General features: G+C 45.8%; 2 protein-coding genes across 4 annotated transcripts in view; one reads left to right on the top strand and one right to left on the bottom strand.

The window, feature by feature from the left end:
- LOC139549440 (protocadherin Fat 3-like) overlaps nucleotides 1-12,288 on the bottom strand; it is a 389,617-nt gene extending 377,329 nt beyond the window's left edge. For 2 of the 3 annotated variants that reach the window (XM_071359937.1, XM_071359938.1), the window contains exon 1: nucleotides 12,116-12,287. The gene's annotated coding sequence lies outside the window, so the exon portion shown is untranslated. Of the gene's footprint in view, nucleotides 1-12,115 lie in introns of all 3 variants that reach the window. The other variant, XM_071359936.1, reaches the window with a different exon arrangement.
- Nucleotides 2,539-7,140, top strand: LOC139549654 (uncharacterized). The gene is made up of 2 exons (XM_071360321.1): nucleotides 2,539-2,748; nucleotides 6,406-7,140. The coding sequence occupies exons 1-2, from the start codon at nucleotides 2,539-2,541 to the stop codon at nucleotides 7,138-7,140; spliced, it is 945 nt and encodes a 314-aa protein (XP_071216422.1).
- Nucleotides 12,289-21,221: the final 8,933 nt, after the last annotated feature.

Here is a 21,221-nt window from a genome sequence, read left to right as displayed (position 1 = left end):
ACTGAGGTAGGTAGACTGGCTGACTGAGCAATCTCTGCTCCTGTAGGTCTGTACAGGCCTGCTACTCACTGCCCCAAGGGAACTAGTAGTGAGGAAACACACACAGTCACAAACACACACAATCAGTTTATCTCATCTCCCCTTGTCTGAGCAGCGGCAGGCCAGTAAAGAGAAGCGCAACCAATCAATGCTTTTTTTAAAGCTTTTTGCAGCTAGAAAGAGAGAGGGAGGGAAAGAGAGGGAGAGGGAAAGAGAGAGGGAGAGGGAAAGAGAGAGGGAGGGGGAAAGAGAGAGGGAGAGGGAAAGAGAGAGGGAAAGAGAGAGGGAGAGGGAAAGAGAGAGGGAGAGGGAAAGAGAGAGGGAGGGGGAAAGAGAGAGGGAGAGAGGGAGGGAAAGAGAGAGGGAGGGAAAGAGAAGGCGAGGGAAAGAGAGGGAAGGAAAGAGAGAGGGAGGGAAAGAGAAGGAGAGAGAAAGAGAGAGGGAGTGAAAGAGAGAGAGAGAAAGAGAGAGAAGAGAAAGTGGTGGGGCACTGAATCCATTCCAGACGGTTTATAGCTGAATTACCTTCCCCACGGAAGCTCATCAAACGGCGCTCTAACGAGCTATCGATCCCAACCCCACGCTACACTTTAAATGGACTATTTTCCCATTTCCGGGCTACAAGGTCTCTTGCTCTAAACAACAACATCTATCAAAAAATTGAATGAATCTACGGTTCAGAGAAGGAAGGAATGGCCAAGCAGCCCCCCCAACCCCCCGATCGGGTTGATTGAGTAGTCATGTTTGAAGAAAAAGAGCAGAAGTTAGTAGCAGCTTGTCGGACACTACATCATCGAACCAAACTCGCTCAAAAAACACTGGTGGCCCTTTGTTATTGTCGTTAGCAACACCAGCGTTCTAGAATCTATAGCTCAACACCAGTGTTCTAGAATCTATAGCTCAACACCAGTGTTCTAGAATCTATAGCTCAACACCAGCGTTCTAGAATCTATAGCTCAACACCAGTGTTCTAGAATCTATAGCTCAACACCAGTGTTCTAGAATCTATAGCTCAACACCAGTGTTCTAGAATCTATAGCTTAACACCAGTGTTCTAGAATCTATAGCTCAACACCAGTGTTCTAGAATCTATAGCTTAACACCAGTGTTCTAGAATCTATAGCTCAAAATCAGCATTCTAGAATCTATAGCTCAACACCAACATCCTAGAATCTATAGCTCAACACCAGCGTTCTAGAATCTATAGCTCAACACCAACATCCTAGAATCTATAGCTCAACACCAGCGTTCTAGAATCTATAGCTCAACACCAACTTCCTAGAATCTATAGCGCAACACCGGGGAAACAGAAGTAAAGAACTGCCATTTTCAAGCTTCTGAGCCAAACTCAGCGAGGAATCAAGGCCTCTGTCAGTGCAGTTTATTGAGAGGGACTCAGCACGGCAAAGTAAATTACAAATAGCATTTTGGATCTCACTAAAACTCAGACCCTGGCTACTTCCCTGGCAAAGGCCTTGAGGTACTTTCCAGGCCTGCTGTTGCCAGCACTACAGTAGGCTATACTTTTCAGTTTAAACCAATTGCTTTTACATTTTGGGTGGACCTGGGGAGTAAGCCTACACGCAAAGTGTTTCCTCTGACTCTCCGTTCAACAGACCTATCAGCATAATTTGAATGCACGGTGGGTGTGCCGAGCGAGCAAAGTACATTATTACAAGAAAGCTTTTTTCTCAAATAATTGGAATGGCAGGCATTTTTCACTAAACTGGAAAAACACAAAAAGAGTTTACATTTTCAGGTGAGCCTGCTCTGACCCCCAGCAAAAGACAAAGACAAACGACATGGAATTTAAGCACTGAGAACAAGCACTAGCCCTTGGTCCCACTTAGGGAAAAGAAGCAGTGGCCTTCTCTCAGTCCGTTGCATATGGCTTGGCTGCTAGGCTACATATTCCTGGCAGCTAGGCTACATATTCCTGGCAGCTAGGCTACCTATTCCTCAACCAGCATCATGCTACTATGTTTCCTCTACCATTATTTAGGTGGGGCTTACTCCCCAGGTCCACCCAAAATGTAAAAGCAATTGGTTTAAACTGAAAAGTATAGCCTACTGTAGTGCTGGCAACAGCAGGCCTGGAAAGTACCTCAAGGCCTTTGCCAGGGAAGTAGCCAGGGTCTGAGTTTTAGTGAGATCCAAAATGCTATTTAGAGAACAGCAAAAACAAGCAAAAATTACCCCAGCCATTATCACATTGGTTGTTGTGGCTTCATTCACCTCAGTCGATCTACAAACAGCCTTTTAGCTATACAATAAGATGCTACACATTAACTCACATTAACTCAGCACCGGCATTGGTGATTAAAACTATAATTTAATATGTACAGAGGGATCTGTTAGCAGAAAAAAATATATATTAAAAACGGACTTATGCCATGTTGATATGATATCTGCGTGAGAGTGACTAACAAAATCAATGGGGGCCCCCTGGAGGTCATGGCCCCTGGGTACTTGCCCTGCGGGCCGGTAGGTCATTCGGTCATGGCCCCTGGGTACTTGCCCTGCGGGCCGGTAGGTCATTCGGTCATGGCCCCTGGGTACTTGCCCTGCGTGCCGGTAGGTCATTCGGTCATGGCCCCTGGGTACTTGCCCTGCGTGCCGGTAGGTCATTCGGTCATGGCCCCTGGGTACTTGCCCTGCGTGCCGGTAGGTCATTCGGTCATGGCCCCTGGGTACTTGCCCTGCGTGCCGGTAGGTCATTCGGTCATGATTACAACAAGTTTAGATACAGTTGAAGTCGGAAGTTTACATACACTTAGGTTGGAGATATTAAAACTCGTTTTTCAACCACTCCACAAATTTCTTGTTAACAAACTATAGTTTGCAAGTCGGTTAGGACATCTACTTTATGGATGACACAAGTCATTTTTCCAACAATTGTTTACAGACAGATTATTTCACTTATAATTCACTGTATCACAATTCCAGTTGGTCAGAAGTTTACATACTGTACACTAAGTTGACTGAGCCTTTAAACAGCTTGTAAAATTCCAGAAAATGATGTCATGGCTTTAGAAGCTTCTGACAGGCTAATTGATATAATTTGAGTCAATTGGAGGTGTACCTGTGGATGTACTTCAAGGCCTACCTTCAAACTCAGTGCCTCTGTGCTTGACATCATGGGAAAATAAAAATAAATCAGCCAAGACTATTGTTGAAATCCACAAGTCTGGTTCATCCTTGGGAGCAATTTCCAAACGCCTGAAGGTACACGTTCATCTGTACAAACAATTGTAAGCAAATATAAACACCATGGGACCACGCAGCCATCATACCACACAGGAAGGAGACGCATTCTGTCTCCTAGTGATGAACGTACTTTGGTGCAAAAAGTGCAAATCAATCCCAGAACAACAGCAAAGGACCTTGTGAAGATGCTGGAGGAAACAGGTACAAAAGAATCTATATCCACAGTAAAATGAGTCCAATATCGACAGAACCTGAAAGGCCGCTCAGCAAGGAAGAAGCCACTGCTCCAAAACCAACATAAAAAAGCCAGACTACGGTTTGCAACTGCACATAGAGACAAAAATCATACTTTTTGGAGAAATGTCCTCTGGTCTGATGAAAAAAAATATAACTGTTTGGCCATAATGACCATCATTATGTTTGGAGGAAAAAGGGGGAGGCTTGCTAGCAGAAGAACACCATCCCAACCATGAAGCACAGGGGTGGCAGCATCATGTTGTGGGGGTGCTTTGCTGCAGGAGGGACTGGTGTACATCACAAAATAGATGGCATCATGAGGAAGAAAATGATGTGGATATATTGAAGCAACATCTCAAGACATCAGTCAGGAAGTTAAAGCTTGGTGCAAATGGGTCTTCCAAATGGACAATGACCCCAAGCATACTTCCAAAGCTGTGGCAAAATGGCTTAAGGACAACAAAGTCAAGGTACAAACCCTGACCTCAATCCTATAGAAAATTTGTGGGCAGAACTGAAAAAGCGTGTGAGAGCAAGGAGGCTTACAAACCTGACTCAGTTACACCAGCTCTGTCAGGAGGAATGGGCCAAAATTCACCCCACTTATTGTGGGAAGTTTGTGGAAGGCTACCCGAAACGTTTGACCCAAGTTATACAATTTAAAGGCAATGCTACCAAATACTAATTGAGTGTATGTAAACTTCTGACCCATTGGGAATGTGATGAAATAAATAAAAGCTGAAATTAATCTTTAGCTCTACTATTATTCTGACATTTCACATTCTTAAAATAAAGTGGCGATCCTAACTGACCTACGACAGGGAAATTTTACGAGGATTAAATGTCAGGAATTGTGAAAAACTGAGTTTAAATGTATTTGGCTAAGGAGTATGTACAATTCCGACTACAACTGTAGCTGTCTAGACTAACTAGACTAATTTACCAATCTAAACAAATCTTCATTTTGGGTTCATTGAGTGACTGTCAGTGAGTAAAGTACAGTGCCTTCAGAAAGTATTCACATCACTTGATCTTTCCCCCATTTTGTTGTTTTACAGCCTGCATTTAAAATGGATTAAATTGAGAGAGAAAAAATGTCACTGGCCTACACACAATACCCCATAATGTCAAAGTGGAATTATGTTTTTAAAAATGTTTACAAATTCATTCAAAATGAAAGCTAAAATGTCTTGAGTCAATAAGTATTCAACCCCTTTGTTATGTCAAACCTAAATAAGTACATTTTTTGTCCTGAATATGAAGTGCTAAGTTTGGGGCAAATCCAATCCAATACATTACTGAGTACCATTCTCCATATTTTCAAGCATAGTGGTTGCTGCATCATGTTATGGGTATGATTGTAATCGTTAAGCACTGTGGAGTTTTTCAGGATAAAAAAATTACAGAATGGAGCTAAGCACAGGCAAAATCCTAGAGGAAAACCTGATTCAGTCTGCTTTCCAACAGACACTAGGAGATGAATTCACCTTTCAGCAGGACAATAACCTAAAACACAAGGCCAAATCTACACTGGAGTTGCTTACGTAGAAGACGTAAGTGAAATTGAAAATCTATGGCAAGACCTGAAAATGGTTGTCTAGCAATGATCAACAACCAATTTGACAGAGCTTGAACAATTTTGAAAATAATAATGGACTTATGTTGCACAATCCAGGTGTGGAAAGCACTTAGACTTACCCAGAAAGACAGCTGTAATTGCTGCCAAATGTGCTTCTACAAAATATTGACTCATGGGTGTGAATAATTATGTAAATGAGATATTTAATTTTCAATAAATTAGCTAAACATGTTTTCACTTTGATATTGCGGCGTAATGTGTAGATGGGTGAGAAAAAGTAAAGTTTTTATCCACTTTGAATTCAGGCTGTAACACAACAAAATGTGGAATAAGTCAAGGTGTCACGCCCTGACCTTAGAGATCCTTTATTCTCTATTTTGGTTAGGTCGGGGTGTGACTAGGGTGGGCATTCTAGTTTCTTTATTTCTAGGTTGGCTTGGTATGGTTCCTAATCAGAGGCAGCTGTCTATCGTTGTCTCTGATTGAGGATCATATTTAGGCAGCCTTTTCCCACCTGTTTGTTGTGGGATCTTGTTTGTGTTTAGTTGCCTTGAGCACTGCATAGCTTCACGTTCGTTTTGTTCTTTATAGTTTTTTTGCCGGTTCACGTAATAAAGATGATGAACCCAAACCACGCTGCATTTTGGTCCGATTCTTACAACAACGATCGTGACACAAGGGGCGTGAATACTTTCTGAAGGCACTGTTTAACAAGAGAAAAACTGCTGATGCACAACCAAGTTCTGAAATTGTACCTTGTATATTCTACTATTGTATCTCTCAACAGTAAGCTGAGACCCCAAATGAGTGCCTAAAATATAAACATGTTTTATTTATTTATTGTATTATTCGAAAACATTAATGAGGTCCGGACATCGGTGACTTCATATTTAGCTACGGCCCTGGCCTTTGCACTCTGCCAAAGAAAGAAATCAAAGGAAAAACTCTGTAAAATTGCAATCATTTACCGGTAGCGAGCTACAGATGTAGGATCTTAATTTGAGCCAGTTTGCTACAGCAAAAAAATTATCCTGCAGGAACGGGAAATGTGAATTATTATTTGACATATAATTAATGGACATTTTTGTAGAGGTTGATACATATTTCGTAAGTTAAAAGTCTGAAATTAAAAAGTGGAAATTACAAACTGCAGAAACCATTTTAAACCTCAAATACAGTACAAGTTTTAAATGTCCTGCACTGCAAGAAAGTTATCTTGCAACAGGGTGATCAAAATAAAATCCTACATCTGAAAAAGAAAAGGTAATTTGATAGCTTTTCAAATCTCTATGCTTGCCCTGCTGGTGGTGCCCTGCTGGTCCAGTCTGCTGTGTGATTGACAGGCCAGACTGCAGCCTGCCCCCCTATCCCTGTCTCCATGCACTCCTTCCCCCATCCCTGCATCCCTGCATCCCTGCATCCCTGGCCACCCTGCTCCCCTGCCTCTGTCTCCCTGTCCCCCTGCCCTCCTGTCTCCCTGCTCCCCTGCCCTCCTGCTCCCCTGTCTCCCTGTCTCCCTGTCTCCCTGCTCCCCTGCCCTCCTGCTCCCCTGTCCCCCTGCCCCCCTTCTCCTGTCCCCCTGTTCCCCTGCCGTCCTGTCCCCCTGCCCTCCTGCCCCTGTCTCCCTGCCCTCCTGCTCCCCTGTCTCCCTGTCCCCCTGCCCTCCTGCTCCCCTGCCCCTGTCCCCCTACCCCTGTCCCCCTGCTCCACGGCCCTTGTCTCCCTGTCCCCCTGCCCCTGTCTCCCTGTCTTCCTGTCCCCCTGCCCTACTGCTCCCCTGTCTCCCTGTCCCCTGCCCCTGTCTCCCTGTCCCCCTGCCCTCCTGCTCCCCTGTCTCCCTGTCCCCCTGCCCTACTGCTCCCCTGCCCCTGTCTCCCTGTCCCCCTGCCCTACTGCTCCCCTGTCTCCCTGTCCCCCTGCCCTACTGCTCCCCTGCCCCTGTCTCCCTGTCCCCCTGCCCCTGTCTCCCTGTCCCCCTGCCCTACTGCTCCTCTGCCCCAGAGACACATTGGACAGGGACTGGCTCCAGCGATCAGGGAGGCTGGGACACACAACGTCAGGGAGGTAAAGAGGCTTGATACCATTCTGCCCTGGCACCAGCCAGCCAGTCAGTCAACCAGCCAGCCAGCCAGTCAGCCAGTGAGCTCCACACAGGCATTACAGGGCAGGGCACCCAGGTGCATGTAAGGAATACTGCTTGCTTGGGCAACACTGCATCACGTCACGCCATGCTCTCTGCAAGGCACTCCACTGGCACTACAACACATGCTGGATACTGGGTTAGGGTGGCAAGGCCGGGGAATGTCTATGCATCATGCTGACTGGTAGTCATAGTGTGTGTTTTCACCTTCAATACTCTACACTCCCCAGTTCCCTGTTCATTAGTATCCTCTTGAGTCTTTCTAGTTTACTTAATGTGCCTACGAGGGTAGAGCCTCTCTTCAGTCCTAGAGGACACCCCAAAGAATAACAGTAAACAACACTACTGTCAGCAATGCATTTGTTTCCTTTTTTCTCATTCTCTACTTCCCTCCATCTCAGCAAGACCCCAACTTTCATGATCCATCACACCAGGAAATGAACATACCAAGATATGGATGGACTCCTCAATCAGGTCCAACAGCAGCAAATGAATTGCTGTAATTCAAATAAAGGCCCTTCTATAGAAGGCCTGACCGACAATCAGTCAATGGAATAATTACCAGTAATCTCTTTGTCATGTTAAACAATGTCCACTGCTATTCATTTAGTGTGCCATTTATTCACACATAGAGAGGAGTCCTTTTTACTCCTTTGTAATTCTCCACTTATACACACTCTCACAAGCAGACACATACATACACACACACAGGCAGACACATACACACTAGCACACACAGACACACGCACACTAGCACACACAGACACACACAAAGGCACACACACACAGTCACACACACACTCTCTCACACACACACCTTCCTCATTCACACACACACACACACACACAAACACACACAGCGAGATGAACTTCTGGCGGAGTGAGCAGAAAACATCAATTAAACATTCTCATTTATTTTCCCCCAAGCCAATACGAAAGCTGACATAAGTCATTACTTGTGAATAATTATAGCTCTGCTAATATAATTTAGGCATCATTATTTAACCAGGCCTGTCTTTGGAGATTGTAAGGTACGCTGCTTCTCTGTCCAAAAATCAATTCCCTGCGGTGGGAACTTTTCCCAAACCAGTGCTCTCTGATTTTTAAATTAAACTCTGTGGTGAGGAGGGAGAGGGATACACACACACACACACACACACACACACACACACACACACACACACACACACACACACACACACACACACACACACACACACACACACACACACACATACATACACACACAGACAGATACACACACACACACAGACAGATACACACACACACACACACACACAGAAAGACACACAGACACACATTCCCAATAGGGCTATTGCACAGTGCCGCATAAAGTCTTATTACATAGTCTAGATGACAAGCAAACCAATAACCTGGCTCTAACACACACACACACAGACACACACACAGACACACACACAAACCACACACAGACACACACTCTACACACGCACACACACAAACCACACGCACAGAGACATATATAGAGCCAAGCCATCCATCACATGAGAATCAGCAAACTGAACAACAAGGAAATAATAGCTTACTCCCTTTGGCTACAATTGAATTTGACACCATTTGCCACTTCTTGTAACATGCCATGTAACAGATATGAAACACTCTCGCCTGGCTGTCATTTCACTGTCACACCGCAGTCGAGTGTTGGATCAGAAAGCCATCCCAGAGAGATAATTGGCCAAATCCAATGGCGACAAACAGGAAGATAATTCTGAGCCAATCGCCACTGTCCCCTTGGAAGTCTCACCAATCATAAAAGTCAACAAAACATCAAACCACTACTGAACAACCTTGGGCTTAGTCATGAACTCATCATATCTTACAGAGCAACGCATCGCAGAGAAGTAAAACCTTCCAGCCATGACTATCTCCTATAAATAAAAGTGCCTCTGACCAAAGATCTAGTATCAGATTAGCCTACTGGATAACCCTTTAGGCCTACATGACCTTTCTCCTATACCTGTGTAGTGATACTGTTGTATTGTATTCACATGTTGTTACAAACATAGGACCTTATTAAGAGCATTATATCATTGCATAGTAATGGAGTGGAACATGAGGAGTAGGAGAAGGAGCAGGAGAGAGAAAGAGAGAGAAAGAGAGAGAGAGAGTTGGTGGGGGATAAAGATCCATAGCCCATGTTTAGATTAGAAGTGGGCTATAAGTTTGGGAATCTGGAGGACCTCATACATTGACAGAACAGCATTCAAGTGCATTCCAGCAGTTGTAGAGTACAATGACACAAACACGGTAGCGTGCACACACACACACACACACACGCACACACACACTCGCACACACACACACACACACTCGCACACACAATAGCACAAACAGAGGGGACAAAACAGCAGCACACAACAGCTGCCATCCCCCTCCTCACTGAAGAGAAGAGGGGGAGAGAGAAGCTTGAGAGCGGTCCTCCTCACACACACAGGGAGAAAGGGGGGGTCACTCCAGACAGTGTTGGCATTTGGCACGAACAGACGCTCATCAACCCCCGGGAGAGGCTGCATCCTTGTGAGGCTGCATCTGGAGGTCAATACTGGCAGGCTGCTTACAACTGAACTGCCCGAGGCGGAGAGGTCATTCACTGAATCTGACTTTTGTTTAGAGCACCAGCACAGCATGGCTCAAATCAGACCAACATTACTGTGTGTCTGTGCGGGGTAACAGGTTGAGGAACCAGAGGGGGAAGCAGCGCGGTGTAACGCAGCCCGACGAAGCAAGGCAACAGACAGCTGTTTGGTGGCCTGCCCTGCCTGCCTCGCCGCTCGCCCACCGAAAGGTGAGACGCCGTGTCCCTTCCTCTCTCTTGTAGAGCGGAGCCGCGATCACTAAGCAAAACGCACACAACCCACACACAGATAGAGATAGAGATAGAGATAGAGATAGAGATAGAGATAGAGATAGACAGACAGAGAGAGCGAGAGATAGTCAAAAGAAAAGCACACACAACCACATCCCAACCCTATTCCAAACCTTAGTTGTTGCACACACAGAGAGACACAAATTAACCCTATTAGCCTAAACAAAATATGCCCAATGTCAATGTTCTATGGCATTAGGATCGTTTTCCCAGAGAAATTGTGAATTGATAGATAATTAAGGACTAATTGCTGCTCCGCCACAAAAACCGTAGGCACAATTCTGCTGATAGGCTAAACAAATCTGGATTGAATGGTTCCACAATATAACAACCCTTATAACCACTATAAAACCGCCCAGGAAAACACCTTCCCAATGCGCGCGCTAAAACACACACCGTTAGTGTTCTTCACGCTCATCGCCCACGGGGTACTCGAAGCAGATGGACAGACAGACGTCTGTGCGTCAGTCGTTCTATTTGCATGCCTCACGTCGATAACTAAACGGTACTTTGTCCACCATCCTCAATCTGAAAATCATGTCGTGTGTGGCTGCTGAGTTTGGATGCTATCAATTTGGACAGCATATATTTGTTTTATATTATTCATAACGTCATAGATGCATTGTCCATATATAAGTATCCCACCTGCATCAATTACATCCAGGGTGTCACTCACACATTGGTTTGAAGAACGTTTTGGGCCGGACAGCCATGCATCAGCTCGTGGCATAGCATTAGTTGTGATGAAGAATGGTCTATTATATTGGTGCCCACATTCCAGTCTCAGGCAAACCGTGGGGTGTGCTGCTTATATTTAGAGCGTGGCAAAGATAATAGCAACTGATCCATTCATTGAACAGTACTTTGCTGCAGTGTAAGCCAATGGTCATTTGCTGGGGCACTGGGCTTCGTGGTGCGGGTAAAACATTTCAAGCTCAACCTTTTTATTTCAATTTCCCGAAGAGAGAGCAAGCCATGTTGCCAGATAATTGAAGTGCCGCGCACGCAACAACCCACCGCTATTTGGGCTTTTGTAAAACTATAGGTTAGGCTACTACCAGAGTATATTATTAATATAAAATTATATGGGTTGTATTCTATACATAAACTACATTATTTTCCATTCAAAACAGCACGCTTCCCTACAACTATTCATGACAAGTCCCCTATTTCCCTGCCATTACGAGCCATGTTCCGTATTCTAGTTGAGTAGGGCTATAGGGAGATGCACCTGCACCCCATCATTTAATGTTGTGACATAGGATATACATAAATGCATCAGATGACATATCTAGACACATTTATCATTTACACTATCTTATATTTAATTTAGGGGTTATGTTCGGTGCAGATGTGTACCACGGTAGATGCATCGTTTAACTTGATTATTCAGCTCCTTCCTACACGATGCTGACGATGTCATATTTCTTGGTCGGGGTTTGCACCGTCGCCGACTTCAGTTCTCACCCCGCATGCTTGCAACTTTCTTCATGGCTGGGACACTGTACTGGGCATTTGAAAAGCTATTTCCTCCATTACAAATACGCTGAAAAAACCTCCCAACAACTTTCCCTTTCGCATTCCCTGGGGAGCCCTGCCTAATGTCGCAACCAGCAACGAGTGTCTACCCTCCCGGCTGCACAATATCGACCAGCCTGTCATATACATTTAAATCAGCGAGCAACAGATCCAAATGCGAGGGGGCTGGAGGGCAAGTATTGATGAAAAGCCGCCGTTGTAGTTGTTAATATTTAGCTGATCTATACTCTCCCCTGCCCTTCCATCAAACTCATCCGTGCTGTTAAAAACCTGCGAATGCAACCTTCTAGATCCGTTTACCGCATTCCAAGCAAGCCCCCGCACCACATTCACTCACTCAGCATCGGGTTTAATGAATAGGACTAGCTCGGCTGCTAGCTAATGAATGACTAGGTTACTGCAACCGACTTTCACTCTCAATATCTGCAGCAACATTTTTAATTCATTTGAAACGAATACAACTTACCCTTCCATTCTGTGTAAAATCCGTTTTGGCGTAACTCTTAGCTACTTTGAAGTATCCATAGAAGTTGTAAAGGAACGATCCGATCAGTCCTGCAGCAGTAGCCCGCGTTCAGCTAGCCTCCACTCCGCAATGTGCTTAAAATCTACTCTCGTGCAGTGGTGCTGGAGCAGTAGCACCGTAGAGGGGGGCGCGGGGAGTGAGGGGCGCGGAGGGATGCGCGGGCACAGCGCAGCCTACCGGAGTACAAACAGAAAATAAATAAATCACTGCATGACATGACAGGACAGGAACCAACGCGAACACAACCGACCACAGTAGTCACAGTTTTCTGAACTCATCAGTAAGGACAGGACATTGATTTACTATTGGTATTTCACTGGGAGATGCATTTGGTCTACTTTAAACCAGAGAAGAAAAATGAACATGTGAATTATATAAAAAGACTATGCTATGTAAAGGGTAGCATTTGCCACATTTGGCATAGCAACATGTAAAGCTGTTTAAGGCCTATTCCTTAAAGCCTATAGTATGGCATGTGTTTATAAATGATGTATTAACCATCTGTGTAGGAGTTATTACGGCTTGATGATGCATGTGAGGAGTAGAAATTTAGCAGTGGAGTTCCCTAAATCACCTAGATGCAGATGTATTGAATGTGTCACTGTCTGTCCATGTGTCACTGTCTGTCACCTCAAAATGTTCTCTCAACCTGTGAGCACCTACGTTGTAAACTTTCATTCATAGGCTAGGTTGTAGCAACCTCATGATGGGTACAGGGAACATTCGAGCATCATGCAGTAGCCTAAACCTATCAATGTTACATTGAACTGGGTGAATGGAATATGAATGACAGTCATCCAATATGTAATAGAAATAAGGCCATGCTCATGAAAAAATAAATAATCCTCCCTCACCTTAAACGGCACCGACCTCCACTGCAGTTTAGATATATCACCGACCTCCACTGAAGTATAGATATATCACCGACCTCCACTGCAGTTGAGATATATCACCGACCTCCACTGAAGTATAGATATATCACCGACCTCCACTGCAGTTTAGATATATCACCGACCTCCACTGCAGTTTAGATATATCACCGACCTCCACTGCAGTTTAGATATATCACCGACCTCCACTGCAGTTTAGATATATCACCGACCTCCACTGCAGTATAGATATATCACCGACCTCCACTGCAGTTTAGATATATCACCGACCTCCACTGCAGTTTAGATATATCACCGACCTCCACTGCAGTTTAGATATATCACCGACCTCCACTGAAGTTTAGATATATCACCGACCTCCACTGCAGTTTAGATATATCACCGACCTCCACTGCAGTTTAGATATATCACCGACCTCCACTGAAGTTTAGATATATCACCGACCTCCACTGCAGTTTAGATATATTATATATTATACTAATATATTATACTAATATTAGTATGTTATACTAATTTCCGCGACGCATATAAGGCCCTCCCCCGCCCCCCTTTCGGAAAAGCTGACCACGACTCCATTTTGTTGATTCCAGCCTACAAACAGAAACTAAAACAACAAGCTCCCGCGCTCAGGTCTGTTCAACGCTGGTCCGACCAATCTGAATCCACGCTTCAAGACTGCTTCGATCACGCGGATTGGAATATGTTCCGCATTGCGTCCAACAACAATATTGACGAATATGCTGATTCGGTGAGCGAGTTCATTAGGAAGTGCATTGACGATGTCGTACCCACAGCAACGATTAAAACATTCCCAAACCAGAAACCGTGGATTGACGGCAGCATTCGCGCGAAACTGAAAGCGCGAACCACTGCTTTTAACCAGGGCAAGGTGACCGGAAGCATGACCGAATACAAACAGTGTAGCTATTCTCTCCGCAAGGCAATCAAACAGGCTAAGTCCCAGTACAGAGACAAAATCGAGTCGCAATTCAACAGCTCAGACACAAGAGGTATGTGGCAGGGTCTACAGTCAATCACGGATTACAAAAAGAAAACCAGCCCCGTCGCGGACCAGGATGTCTTGCTCTCAGACAGGCTAAACAACTTTTTTGCCCGCTTTGAGGACAATACAGTGCCACTGACACGGCCCCCTACCAAAACCTGCGGGCTCTCCTTCACTGCAGCCGAGGTGAGTAAAACATTTAAACGTGTTAACCCTCGCAAGGCTGCAGGCCCAGACGGCATTCCCAGCCGCGTCCTCAGAGCATGCGCAGACCAGCTGGCTGGTGTGTTTACGGACATATTCAATCAATCCTTATCCCAGTCTGCTGTTCCCACATGCTTCAAGAGGGCCACCATTGTTCCTGTTCCCAAGAAAGCTAAGGTAACTGAGCTAAACGACTACCGCCCCGTAGCACTCACTTCCGTCATCATGAAGTGCTTTGAGAGACTAGTCAAGGACCATATCACCTCCACCCTACCGGACACCCTAGACCCACTCCAATTTGCTTACCGACCCAATAGGTCCACAGACGACGCAATCGCAACCACACTGCACACTGCCCTAACCCATCTGGACAAGAGGAATACCCATGTGAGAATGCTGTTCATCGATGACAGCTCAGCATTTAACACCATAGTACCCTCCAAACTCGTCATCAAGCTCGAGACCCTGGGTCTCGACCCCGCCCTGTGCAACTGGGTCCTGGACTTCCTGACGGGCCGCCCCCAGGTGGTGAGGGTAGGTAACAACATCTCCACCCCGCTGATCCTCAACACTGGGGCCCCACAAGGGTGCGTTCTGAGCCCTCTCCTGTACTCCCTGTTCACCCACGACTGCGTGGCCATGCACGCCTCCAACTCAATCATCAAGTTTGCGGATGACACTACAGTGGTAGGCTTGATTACCAACAACGACGAGACGGCCTACAGGGAGGAGGTGAGGGCCCTCGGAGTGTGGTGTCAGGAAAATAACCTCACACTCAACGTCAACAAAACAAAGGAGATGATTGTGGACTTCAGGAAACAGCAGAGGGAGCACCCCCCTATCCACATCGACGGGTCAGTAGTGGAGAAGGTGGAAAGTTTTAAGTTCCTCGGTGTACACATCACGGACAAACTGAATTGGTCCACCCACACAGACAGCGTTGTGAAGAAGGCGCAGCAGCGCCTCTTCAACCTCAGGAGGCTGAAGAAATTCGGCTTGTCACCAAAAGCACTCACAAACTTCTACAGATGCACAATCGAGAGCATCCTGTCGGGCTGTATCACCGCCTGGTACGGCAACTGCTCCGTCCACAACCGTAAGGCTCTCCAGAGGGTAGTGAGGTCTGCAGAACGCATCACCGGGGGCAAACTACCTGCCCTCCAGGACACCTACACCACCCGATGTCACAGGAAGGCCATAAAGATCATCAAGGACAACAACCACCCAAGCCACTGCCTGTTCACCCCGCTATCATCCAGAAGGCGAGGTCAGTACAGGTGCATCAAAGCAGGGACCGAGAGACTGAAAAACAGCTTCTATCTCAAGGCCATCAGACTGTTAAACAGCCACCACTAACATTTAGCGGCCGCTGCCAACATACTGACTCAACTCCAGCCACTTTAAAAATGGGAATTGATGGAAATTATGTAAAAATGTACCACTAGCCACTTTAAACAATGCCACTTAATATAATGTTTACATACCCTACATTACCCATCTCATATGTATATACTGTACTCTATATCATCTACTGCATCTTGCCATCTTTATGTAATACATGTACCACTAGCCACTTTAAACTATGCCACTTTATGTTTACATACCCTACAGTACTCATCTCATATGTATATACCGTACTCTATACCATCTACTGCATCTTGCCATGCCGTTCTGTACCACCACTCATTCATATATCTTTATGTACATATTCTTTATCCCTTTACACTTGTGTGTGTGTATAAGGTAGTAGTTGTGGAATTGTTAGGTTAGATTACTGTTGGTTATTACTGCATTGTCGGAACTAGAAGCACAAGCATTTCGCTACACTCGCATTAACATCTGCTAACCATGTGTATGTGACTAATACAATTTGATTTGATTTGATTTGATATCACCGACCTCCACTGAAGTTTAGATATATCACCGACCTCCACTGCAGTTTAGATATATCACCGACCTCCACTGCAGTTTAGATATATCACCGACCTCCACTGCAGTTTAGATATATCACCGACCTCCACTGAAGTTTAGATATATCACCGACCTCCACTGAAGTTTAGATATATTACCGACCTCCACTGAAATTTAGATATATCACCGACCTCCACTGAAGTTTAGATATATTACCGACCTCCACTGCAGTTTAGATATATCACGGACCTCCACTGAAGTTTAGATATAACACCGACCTCCACTGCAGTTTAGATATAACACGGACCTCCACTGAAATTTAGATATATCACCGACCTCCACTGAAGTTTAGATATATTACCGACCTCCACTGCAGTTTAGATATATCACGGACCTCCACTGAAGTTTAGATATAACACCGACCTCCACTGCAGTTTAGATATAACACCGACCTCCACTGCAGTTTAGATATATCACCGACCTCCACTGCAGTTTAGATATATCACTGACCTCCACTGAAGTTTAGATATATTACCGACCTCCACTGAAGTTTAGATATAACACCGACCTCCACTGCAGTTTAGATATATCACCGACCTCCACTGAAGTTTAGATATAACACCGACCTCCACTGCAGTTTAGATATAACACCGACCTCCACTGCAGTTTAGATATATCACCGACCTCCACTGCAGTTTAGATATATCACCGACCTCCACTGAAGTTTAGATATAACACCGACCTCCACTGCAGTTTAGATATATCACCGACCTCCACTGAAGTTTAGATATATTACCGACCTCCACTGAAGTTTAGATATAACACCGACCTCCACTGCAGTTTAGATATATCACCGACCTCCACTGAAGTTTAGATATATCACTGACCTCCACTGCAGTTGAGATATATCACCGACCTCCACTGCAGTTGAGATATATCACCGACCTCCACTGCAGTTTAGATATATCACCGACCTCCACTGCAGTTTAGATATATCACCGACCTCCACTGCAGTTTAGATATATCACCGACCTCCACTGCAGTTTAGATATATCACCGACCTCCACTGAAGTTTAGATATATCACCGACCTCCACTGAAGTTTAGATATATCACTGACCTCCACTGCAGTTGAGATATATCACCGACCTCCACTGCAGTTGAGATATATCACCGACCTCCACTGCAGTTTAGATATATCACCGACCTCCACTGCAGTTTAGATATATCACCGACCTCCACTGCAGTTTAGATATATCACCGACCTCCACTGCAGTTTAGATATATCACCGACCTCCACTGAAGTTTAGATATATCACCGACCTCCACTGCAGTTTAGATATATCACCGACCTCCACTGAAGTTTAGATATATCACCGACCTCCACTGCAGTTTAGAAATATCACCGACCTCCACTGCAGTTTAGATATATCACCGACCTCCACTGCAGTTTAGATATATCACCGACCTCCACTGCAGTTTAGATATATCACCGACCTCCACTGAAGTTTAGATATATCACCGACCTCCACTGAAGTTTAGATATATCACCGACCTCCACTGAAGTTTAGATATAACACCGACCTCCACTGCAGTTTAGATATATCACCGACCTCCACTGAAGTTTAGATATAACACTGACCTCCACTGCAGTTTAGATATATCACCGACCTCCACTGAAGTATAGATATATCACCGACCTCCACTGCAGTTTAGATATATCACCGACCTCCACTGCAGTTTAGATATATCACCGACCTCCACTGAAGTTTAGATATATCACGACCTCCACTGCAGTTTAGATATATCACCGACCTCCACTGAAGTTTAGATATATCACCGACCTCCACTGCAGTTTAGATATAACACCGACCTCCACTGCAGTTGAGATATAACACCGACCTCCACTGCAGTTTAGAAATATCACCGACCTCCACTGCAGTTTAGATATATCACCGACCTCCACTGAAGTTTAGATATATCACCGACCTCCACTGCAGTTTAGATATATCACCGACCTCCACTGAAGTATAGATATATCACCGACCTCCACTGCAGTTTAGATATATCACCGACCTCCACTGCAGTTTAGATATATCACCGACCTCCACTGAAGTTTAGATATATCACCGACCTCCACTGCAGTTTAGATATATCACCGACCTCCACTGAAGTTTAGATATATCACCGACCTCCACTGCAGTTTAGATATAACACCGACCTCCACTGCAGTTGAGATATAACACCGACCTCCACTGCAGTTTAGAAATATCACCGACCTCCACTGCAGTTTAGATATATCACCGACCTCCACTGCAGTTTAGATATATCACCGACCTCCACTGCAGTTTAGATATATCACCGACCTCCACTGCAGTTTAGATATATCACCGACGTCCACTGAAGTATAGATATATCACCGACCTCCACTGAAGTTTAGATATATCACCGACCTCCACTGCAGTTTAGATATATCACCGACCTCCACTGAAGTTTAGATATATCACCGACCTCCACTGCAGTTTAGATATAACACCGACCTCCACTGCAGTTGAGATATAACACCGACCTCCACTGCAGTTTAGAAATATCACCGACCTCCACTGCAGTTTAGATATATCACCGACCTCCACTGCAGTTTAGATATATCACCGACCTCCACTGCAGTTTAGATATATCACCGACGTCCACTGAAGTATAGATATATCACCGACCTCCACTGAAGTATAGATATATCACCGACCTCCACTGCAGTTTAGATATATCACCGACCTCCACTGAAGTTTAGATATATCACCGACCTCCACTGAAGTATAGATATATCACCGACCTCCACTGCAGTTTAGATATATCACCGACCTCCACTGCAGTTTAGATATATCACCGACCTCCACTGCAGTTTAGATATATCACCGACCTCCACTGAAGTTTAGATATATCACCGACCTCCACTGAAGTTTAGATATATCACCGACCTCCACTGCAGTTTAGATATATCACCGACCTCCACTGAAGTATAGATATATCACCGACCTCCACTGAAGTTTAGATATATCACCGACCTCCACTGAAGTTTAGATATATCACCGACCTCCACTGCAGTTTAGATATATCACCGACCTCCACTGCAGTATAGATATATCACCGACCTCCACTGAAGTTTAGATATATCACCGACCTCCACTGAAGTTTAGATATATCACCGACCTCCACTGAAGTTGAGATATATCACCGACCTCCACTGAAGTTTAGATATATCACCGACCTCCACTGCAGTTTAGATATATCACCGACCTCCACTGCAGTTTTGTCACGCCCTGGCCTTAGTATTCTTTGTTTTCTTAATTATTTTAGTTAGGTCAGGGTGTGACATGGGAAATGTATGTGTTTTTTTGTAGTGTCTAGGGTGGTTGTAAGGTTTAGGGGGTTTATTAGAGTAGTTGGGTTTATGTTTAGTATAGTAGTCTAGCTGTGTCTATGGTTGAGTGTAGGTATCTAGGAAAGTCTATGGTTGCCTGAATTGGGTCTCAATTAGAGACAGCTGGTTATTGTTGTCTCTGATTGGGAGCCATATTTAAGGCAACCATAGGCTTTAGCTGTTTGTGGGGAATTGTCTATGTTGAACGTAAGTAGTTTGTGTGTGCACTTGCGTTTGTAGCTTCACGGTCGTTTGTTGTTTTTGTATAGTTTGTATAAGTGTTTCGTTTCATGTTCATCTTCGTCGTTATAATAAAAGAAGATGGCTTATTTTCCACATGCTGCGTTTTGGTCCGTCTCTCCTCCACACGATCGTGACAGAATTCCCCACCAACATGGGACCAAGCAGCGTAAATCAAGGCAGAGTGGCTGGAAGACCGAGAGGCTACCCCAAAAATTTCTTGGGGGAGGGCACACGGGGAGTGTGGCTGGGTCAAGTGGGAGAATTGAGCCAGTTCCCCGTGCTTACCATCAGGAGCAGTTGGCTAAACGAAGGTATGAGTCGGAGAATGTGGAGGAGTTATTGGACAGATTGGAGGAAAGTGAAAGGATGGGAGATTATGAGACATTTGAGGAGTTGTTGGTGTTATTGGAGGAGAGCGAAGAGAGAGAGATGTTGATATGGGGGAGCATACAACCAGGTAAGGTTGGGAAGCCTCCTGTGCGTCTCCTGAGCCCTGTACGCACTGTTCCTTCTTCCCGCACTTTTCCTGAGGTGCGTGCCCTCAGCCTGGTACCACCAGTACCGGTACCACGCACCAGGCCTATAGTGCGCCTCGAGAGTCCAGTGTGCCCTGTTCCTCCTCCACGTACTAGCCCTATGGTGCGTGTCTCCAGTCCGGTACCACGCACTAGCTTCCTGTGTGTTCCCAGAGTCCTGTGCGTCCTGTTGCTGCTCCCCGCACTAGCCCTGAGATGCGTGTCCCCAGCCCGGTACCACCAGTTCCGGCACCACGCACTAGCTTCCTGTGTGTTCCCAGAGTCCTGTGCATCCTGTTGCTGCTCCCCGCACTAGCCCTGAGATGCGTGTCCCCAGCCCGGTACCACCAGTTCCGGCACCACGCACTAGGCCTAATGTGCGTCTCCAGGGTCCGGTATGCCCTGTTCCTTCTCCCCGCACTAGCCTGAAGGTTCGTGTCCTTAGCCCGGTGCCTCCAGTTCCGGCACCACGCACCAGGCCTACAGTGCGCCTCATCCGGCCAGAGACATCCGTCTGCCCAGTGCCATCTGAGCCATCCGTCTGCCCAGTGCCATCTGAGCCATCCATCTGCCCAGTGCCATCTGAGCCATCCGTCTCCCCAGCGCCATCTGAGCCATCCGTCTCCCCAGCGCCATCTGAGCCATCCGTCTCCCCAGCGCCATCTGAGCCATCCGTCTCCCCAGCGCCATCTGAGCCATCCGCCTGCCCAGTGCCGTCTGAGCCATCCGTCTGTCCCGAGCCATTAGAGCCGCCAGTCTGTCCCGAGCCGTCAGAGCCGTTAGTCAGTCAGGAGCCGCTAGAGCCATTCGTCAGACAGGATCTGCCAGAGCCGCCAACCAGACAGGATCTGCCAGAGCCGCCA

The sequence above is a fragment of the Salvelinus alpinus genome, chromosome 22 (assembly GCF_045679555.1).
Source record: "Salvelinus alpinus chromosome 22, SLU_Salpinus.1, whole genome shotgun sequence".
NCBI lineage: Eukaryota > Metazoa > Chordata > Actinopteri > Salmoniformes > Salmonidae > Salvelinus > Salvelinus alpinus.
This window is presented reverse-complemented; position numbering and strand designations above follow the sequence as displayed.

Bases quoted from the DNA above. Each gene is read 5' to 3' on its own strand.
- LOC139549654 (XM_071360321.1), top strand. From the start codon at position 2,539: ATGGCCCCTGGGTACTTGCCCTGCGGGCCGGTAGGTCATTCGGTCATG. The intron at 2,749-6,405 runs GTAGGTCATTCG...TGTGATTGACAG, and splicing joins GGTACTTGCCCTGCGTGCCG to GCCAGACTGCAGCCTGCCCC.